An 8444-nucleotide genomic window follows, 5' to 3' on the forward strand; every position below is an offset into this window, starting at 1 on the left:
CCACATTAATTTAAAAAAAAAAAAAGGATTTTCATCATTCAACAAAAGCACAGACTACAGGACTATGCTCAGAGTTCTCACTACTGAGAAGGTACATGAAAACTCTATCATCTGCGAAATTAATTATGTAGCAATGACCTCGATGACTTTGACATTCATTGATATATAAAATAAATAACAACAGTGAAAGGACACAACGCTGGGGAGATCATCTCAGACATGTTTTACCCTCACACGCTATGACCTGCCAGTTTAAATCAGTTATCAAAGTTATTTTTTCCATGACAATGTTCTGATTATCAGTTGATGTCTGTTTTTCAAGGCCAAAGGGTTTTTTTCAGTTTCACTTCACTGTCACTGTTTTGGCATGGAGGGGAGGGCTCTAAAGGGTGGTGCTAAGTAACTAAGATGTTGCATATTCAGTAGCATCTGCACTAGAGGTGTGTGATACTGCAGAATTTAGTGTTGAGCTGATTTCAAGTAAATACAGGACTAATATCACTGATACCAATACCTTTTACTAATACAACAGGCTTACGTACTTTCATGTAGCGGAGATCAGTGTTGTGTCATGATTTATTCAGTGAATGCATCATTAATATCATCATCATTATCTGAATAGTTTTTCATGACCACCAAATGATAATTATTTAACAATGTGCATGATAAACGCCAGGACAAATATTAATGAAGTCTTTATGCAAATAAGAAGCTTTTGTTTTTTAAATTCTTGCCTTCTCCGGCAGCTCTCCTGCCAAGAATATGGGCAGAGATCATCTGAGCAGCAGCCTACCCATGTTCCTTTGTTTGTAAATTTTTTGTAGGATGGTGTGCAACACTCCATGTTTCACATGCTGTCGTGGCTGCCGCCAGAACATGACCAAGCCAGGAAACCACGCATGCTCAGCTCTCTACACATTGTGGAGTTGCTGTTAAGTGAATGGCTTTCTGGTTATGTGTGTACTTATGCTCCCCACCTGGAGATCTTATGTTGTCGAGTAGCAAAAAATTCTGTGCCATCCTTTGGTGAAGTGCCAAACAGTAGGACTCAAAGTTAATTATGTGGTAGTGATCATTTTGTTTGATGGGAATGTAGATATGGTCATCTATGTAGCAATGGAAATTAACATTTGTATTGTTTATTAATATTAATATCAGGGGAGGTATATAATGGGAAGAGCAACGGACCAAGTGCAGAGCCTTGGGTGACACACACTGTAGTGCAAGATGGAGGATGAAGATAATTCATTATTAAAATGAACTTGAGATGTTCGACCAGAGAAATAAGAATGGAACCAGAAAGATTGAAGATGTCAGTAGATAGTTGGATCTAAGAGGTGCCAGAGAGCTTTAGGAAGATGAGTATGATGTAAGATGAGTGGGTATGGGGGTGAGGATGCTGTTGTTTTAGATTGTATAACAAGGTGGGTAGTAATTCATATGGAAACTGGTGAGAAGGTATGAAAAGGAGCAGAAGGGGGGGGGGGGGGGGGGCAGGAATGGTCATAGGCTGGTTCATAGACTCTATTAATGATGTCAAATAGATATATGTGTCTAGAAATTAAATTGGAGAAAAAGGCAGACTGAGTGATATGTAATGAGTGTTTCTTTGTTACAACGGAGTGCTAAGCTAGGTAGATAAAGTGTGTGTTGTATTTACAACATTTTTTCTCTAATGGTCAGCAGGATTATTTGAAGTGGTTAAGGTGATCACTAGACGAAAGTGTATTGGTGTACAGTTGTTTAAATCTTGTATGGCTAGGTGATACCCTATTTAGAAGGTCAGTGAGATTAAAATGAGGAGAATCCAAAACAGTGTCAGGTATATACGAGGTGAATGATACATCTGTAAGAACAGACGGTAAATGTTCCCAGAAGAATTCTACAGTAGATAAGTTTAACTTATCAAACTTAAAGAAGCTAAATCAGTAAGATTATATGTATTATGATAGATAATACATATATATTATAGTAGATTACATGACATATAACAGTGTAAATGTGATTAAATATAATAATCTAATCTCTGTATGAAATGAATGTTTTAATAAAATAAAATAAAGTTATGTGCAAAGATCATTAGTGGAGTGAAAATTGCTGGAAGGTACCAGGAAGACTGAACAGAGGGATTAACCCTCTGGGGTCAACGAACATGCCAGTGCATTTTGTGGCGTCTTCTAATGCCGAAAAGAACTTAACTACTTACTATTACTCAGTCAGTTTTATTGTAACAGATAAGAGCAATATATTCTAGGGTCTAGTTTTAGTTGTATACACTCATAATAACAAAATGCTGTGCTTTTGTAAAATAAAGAAAGCAAACAGGGTGCGCTCTCTGTCTTCTCTCTTCACAGACACGTAAATAAAACAGCCTGAATCTCAGCCTCTTGCCTCAAAGACATGAGAAATATATACATAAAGAGCTTGAAATGTCTTCTGTTAAATGAAATAATTCAAGTCAAAAACAAATCTCTCTTTATCTAATCCATATGAATGTAAGGAGTGGTACCGTTTCTCCTAGCTCACCTCATTATAGCTAATGTTTATATGGAAATAATCTGAGGTGAGCCAGGTAATTAGATGCACACCCCCGAGAAGTGGCATAAAACGTCACACTCATTGTTACGGCCATGGGCCGTTCGGCTTTTCGCCCCCTCGTGTGTGTTATTGTGATATTGTGTTTGACTGAGAAACCCAGTGAGAGGATGCCTGGGATATCCTCACCCACACCTTCCAACCTCCGTCCGCTGGGTGGAGCTGTAGACAGGGTGACCAACAGCAGAGGAAGTTGCCGACTCGCACCTGCAGAACATCTCCATGGACCGCGCCTCCTCGCCTGATTGGTTCCCCTTCACCAGCCTCCCACCAATCAGCTGACTACACCTCAGCATTTCCTATATTTAAGGCCCAGGATTCCCGACACTCGGGGTGAGTTGTGCCTTGCCAATGGTCAGTTTACCTCGGTGTTGTGACTTTCTCCTCAAACCTTGTTGTCAGTGTAGTGCTTGTACACCGCTTGTCGGTTTGAATAGTCTTTGTGTTCTTACTAATATTACAGCTGTATAGTTATTGGTATTTGTGTCGATTTTCTAAAGTAGTTAAAAAGATCTGGAAATATTAGTTCATTTTTGAATGGCTTTGAGCCTGTGTGTTTTTTGTTGAACGTTTTGAAGTACTTGGCTGTGCCCATGCCAGAATCTGTTTTTTTTTTGTTGTTGTATTTAAGCTCCTTGGCCTTTTCTTGGTTTGTAAATAAATATCGGCCGACTTTTACGATCTGGTCAATGTGTTCTTCCCCTAGACACAAAGGGTTGTAACACTCATAGAATTTAATTACCTTGTCTGCGTCTGGATGATGGCACGCCACACGAGTAAAGAAGCATTTTGGATGGTTTCAGACAGCGACGAAGAGTTTACTTTGTGGTGCCCACTGTGTCATGCACCTTCACATCCAACACACAAACACATGCACTTGGCATCACCTTACCACAGCCACCTGCTCCCACTCCCATGCCCACAGCAGGCGCTGTCTCCACAAGGTCTTTTCCTGTTCTCCACACCAAACATCAAGCATTTCACAAAAAAGGGACAGAGAAAGAAAATACATAGCTCTGTGTCTGCACAAGTATGGATATTTATGTCTCCAACATTTGTGGTTGTCTGTCCAATTAAGTTAACTTAAATTTGTATCTTTCAAAGTTACAGCTGAAGTTAAATTTTACCTTTGCTGTAAGCTCCTGGCTGAGCGGCAGTGGTGGATATCTTCTAGAAGTACTGGATAAGTTTTCCTACCAAAAATAACAGTTTTCCTCACAGTGGAATTTGTAATGCAATAAAACTAATAATACAAAGCACAGTGACAAGCCAAGGTCATGGTCCAATAATGATGATTTTATAGCTTGATGCAGGACATTGTCGTCTTTGGATATGAATGTGTTCAAGACAAATGAGCTGGTAACTGAATTTAAGATAAATTAATCAACCCTATTCCTTGTGGTACAAGCATCTGGGGTACACTTGTTGACAATGAATTGTTCTTTATATTGGTTGTATATAAAAGTCCACCAACACATGCACTTCCTTTATAAGTTATGTAGGGTGGACAATGATTTATTGAAGATGTGTTATCCCTGTTTTACTGTATCAGATTTTAACCTTTTTACCCTTAAATAGGAAATGGCTGCAGAGTATTGCTAAAGTGTGCCACAATATTGTCAGCACAATGTTGGATCACATTTCTAATCTCAATAAAGTTAGGCCTCTGATAGAGACCAAGTTAATCTTAGCTGATCCCAGTCAATCTTTTTTTTCAAGTGTTTAAGTTGCTCAAGCAGCCAAGATTCAGGGATAATAGGTTTAAAAGTCTAAAATGTCCCAAAGGCCATTGACTTTTTAAACTCTGCCAAGACATTATTGTGTGTGTTTTCTCTATTTCATGTTTGGTGTGGTGGTGTTGGGTTGTATTTTTGATTTTATCTAATACCGTCTGTGTAAAGATTTGGCAGAAAAAGGACTGTTTACCTAAAGATGATGGGTGTGGTTTGCTGTACAGATGCCTTGAGACACTGGTCAATATTAAAAAAGTATTTTTAATGACTGAAGACATTCTTTATATAGACATGAGACTTCTGGTATCATATCCTGTGACAAACATCACAATATGTCTACATATAAGGTAAATCATTATTGTTATTATTAAATCATTATTAGAAATTGTTGTAAAATGAAAGGATTCAAAAAAGGTTTCAGAAGGTTAGGTTCATGGACAGTATCATACTCTGGTGTCTAAAATCCTCAAAAGTCCCTCTTCTGATTGGACAGTTAGAAATAAAAAAAAAGTATGGTAATGAGACAGGGTTGATAAAAATCATGATGCACAGTGACAATGACAAAGTATATGAAGATCACCACCACAGACACATGAACTCCTGTATCTTGAATATTTAAAAGGTATGAACTAAACTGAAAATGTATGTTTGCTTGTAATTTTCCATTTGTGCAGTTGTACTAATGTGTCACAGTATTCTGACATTATAACCATTGTTATTCTTTACTCAAAAACTGATTTTCAAGAAACCAGAAACATGTCACCAGAAGTTAATGTCAACAGCTCTAATGCTGATGACACACCTCTCTGCTATGCAATACATAAGGTCTCTTATATATTGATAAGTTCCCCTTCAACAATATGTGTTTTATTACACATTGTACTTGGTTCATTATCTGTTGTAACTGTATGTGGAAATCTCCTGGTAATAATCTCCATAACTTACTTCAAACAGCTCCACACTGCTACAAACTCTCTTGTTCTCTCTCTGGCTGTGACTGACCTGCTCGTTGGTGTGCTGGTCTTTCCTCTCAGCATGGTGTTCAATGTAAGCTCATGTCTGTATCATGACAGTTTATTTTGTAAAATACGAGGCAGCTGTACTGTGTCACTGTGTACAGCTTCCATTTTAAATTTATGTTGTATTTCCATTGACAGATATTATGCAGTGTGTCAACCTCTGACATATAGAACTAAGATAAATGTGCATGTTGTTGTGGTCATGATCTTTGGAACCTGGACTGTTTCTGTTGTAGTTGCTCTTGGATTTTTAATTTCAGGATTAAACCAGGAAAAATGTGAAGAAACATGTTTTATTGATGTTGTACTTCCAAATATTTTGGCACCTGTTTTCTCATTTTACCTCCCAATGATTGTAATGTTGTGTATCTACCTGAAGATTTTCCTTGTTGCACAGAAACAGGCACGCAGCATCCAGAACACAACCTGTCAGAGCTTAAAGTCCAGAGCAACTGTCAGTAAGATGGAGAGAAAGGCCACCAAAACTCTTGCTACTGTTATGGGAGTTTTCCTGATGTGTTGGACTCCTTTCTTCCTCTGTTTTGCCATTCAACTTTTGAGTCATGTGTCGGTGCCAGTTTCAGTGTTTGAAACACTCAGCTGGCTCGCCCTGTCAAACTCAACACTCAATCCATTTATCTATGCTTTCTTTTACAGCTGGTTCCGAGCAGCTTTCAGAATCATCATTTCTGGAAAAATATTTCGAGGTGACTTTGCTCACACAAAACTCCTCTGACATATTGTTTGGTGAACTGTAATAGTCAGCAGACACATTAACAATGATAAAATCTCTTAGAATGAATATAAAAAGTTATAAAATAATCAGAAAAAACAAACCAGAGCTTAATGTATTTTACATCTCTTCATTATAGGATTCATTAAAGGTTTTAAAATAATATTGATCTTCTTAGTCCTTTTAAAAATGTTCAATTTTAATATAATTGCATGTATTCTTACAGTCTATCACTGTTCTTAGCTGTCACCACACTTGATTCACATTTTCCCAGCCCATGACTCACATGAAGATTTTTCTCACCTGTACATGAATGTTTGAATTTGCTGTAGACGTTAAATCTCCATACCTCTACAGCACAGTCAAACATTGAACATACACAGGTTTCAGCTGATCTTAATGTATATGGAAACATTCAGAGCCACATAAGGTTCTTTTCAGTGATACAGAGAAAAAGGTTTACTTTTTCATAAAACCATAATTGTCAAGGTTATATGTAATTTAATATTTGAAAATACATTGATGAATTCTACAATAAAAATCACAAGTGCAAATCTGGGTTGTAAAATAAATAAATATTTGTTGAAAGAGTCAGTTTGGTTTTGTGCATGTTAATGTTAATATGCTGGAAGGTCCATTATTTATGATTGAAATATCTCTACAGCTATAGGACAGATGACTTTGACATCTAGCACAGATAATGACAGTGTTCAGAAGATAAATGTTGCTGACATGATCACCTGACTTTCCTCCTTTTCCTCCACTTTATACAGTTCAGAGTCTTGGATTTAAAATACCTACTAGACTGATTTCCATGAATATTGGTCCAGTCATTTGAGCATTATACATTAACTGAATATGCAGGATGTGTGCTCCAGTACCCAAAACTGCACAGACCAGGCATTGAACATCTCTGATGTGAAATCACAACCACACACATGAATACAACTAGCTGCAGTATACAAAGCAACACATGAAAGGAGGCCACTAGCCATGAGACATGATGAATACCCTGCATGTTAAGACAAATCATGTTAGACACATTGATGACTGAAGATAAAAGCCAGATGCAGACGACTGCAGAGGCAAACACACATCTGAATTTACAGGTGCCTGAACATAAATTTTGATTCTTAGTTTATCAATGTGACATCATAACTGTTATTATTATTTAATGATTAATAAGAAATAAATTGGCCATTTTGTTAAAATCATTCAGAAAAATATAATGTTTCTGCAGGGCCATCTGTCAGACTGGAGTATGTATCAGCATAGACCTATTCAAACCTCTCTCTTGGTGAAGACTGTGGTAGGACATGATGGACAACCACTTTGGGACTTCTCTGAATGACTTGGTGGCTGAGTTAGCGGCCATGGTGTATGACCAGTCAGGGACTACAAGGCAGCATCTAGCAGTCTTGCAGGAGCACTCTCACATTCTGCCCCACACCACTACCCCAGTAACCATTGTAGAGAATGAGGGTCTGTCAGCCAAAGCAGTCAGCTTTCTCACGTCGGGTGGCGGACCAGCACGGCGACGGAACACAAACTTCACCCGACGCCGACTGGGTGCTGCTGAAGGTGATCAAGAGGAAGTGGTCAGAGCCGTGGTGGACAGGGCCCTACCAGGTGATAGAGAGAACATCCCACGCAGTGAGGTTAAAGGGAAAAGGAGACACCTGGTACCACTGGTCGCAGTGTGCACCAGGAGAACCGCCATCCAGATCTTTGACCGAGGTCCAGGAGGACCTGCTACAACATACCTCTGTCTCGGCTGAGGCAGAGAAGGACCCTCCTCAAAAAGGGGCATAATAATCCCCGGGGAGCGAGTCAGGTACTGAGATAGTCCACCCTCAGTCCGAAGAGAGAAGAAGCTGGCCGAGAGGGAGGGGGTGAAAAAGAGCACCCCTCTCCACCAAGAGGTGTGCCAAGCCTACAGCCGACGAATCAGAGCGCAGAGCCAGGCAACATCGAGGGATTGTTGGTTGTGATTTTGAGGGGTAGTTTTAGCCGTTGATTTATTTTGTTTATTGTGTATGTTTAGCCATTATTAGATAGTTTAGTTAACAATTGGGGAGTTAAAGCGGAGAAGTTTGGATTTGGATTAGTCACCTGTGGGTGCTGCTTCATTCCATGCCTGCGTTCCCTCGCAGTTAGGCTTATATCGTCTACTATAGAGAAACACGACCCAAAAGTTCTGATGCCCTTATTGGCCCAGGGCTCAGATGATGACAGTGATGACCTAGACGGGGTACAGCTCCAAGAGATGTGATCTCCTAAGGGAGATCAAGAGAGGGATAGCAAAATTCCAATTTGTTTAAATGGGCTCTTAGGAGGTACTAAGGGGGGACTTGTGGAATGCAG

The 8444-nt window shown here is 39.1% G+C and overlaps 1 protein-coding gene across 1 annotated transcript; it reads left to right on the plus strand.

Annotated features, from left to right (window-relative positions):
- The first annotated feature begins 5084 nt into the window (after nt 1-5084).
- On the plus strand, nt 5085-6083 carry LOC113137539 (trace amine-associated receptor 1-like). The gene has a single exon (XM_026319260.1). The coding sequence runs from the start codon at nt 5085-5087 to the stop codon at nt 6081-6083; it is 999 nt and encodes a 332-aa protein (XP_026175045.1).
- Nucleotides 6084-8444: the final 2361 nt, after the last annotated feature.

The sequence above is a fragment of the Mastacembelus armatus genome, chromosome 24 (genome assembly GCF_900324485.2).
Source record: "Mastacembelus armatus chromosome 24, fMasArm1.2, whole genome shotgun sequence".
NCBI classification, from domain to species: domain Eukaryota; kingdom Metazoa; phylum Chordata; class Actinopteri; order Synbranchiformes; family Mastacembelidae; genus Mastacembelus; species Mastacembelus armatus.

Bases quoted from the DNA above. Each gene is read 5' to 3' on its own strand.
- LOC113137539 (XM_026319260.1), top strand. From the start codon at position 5,085: ATGTCACCAGAAGTTAATGTCAACAGCTCTAATGCTGATGACACACCT.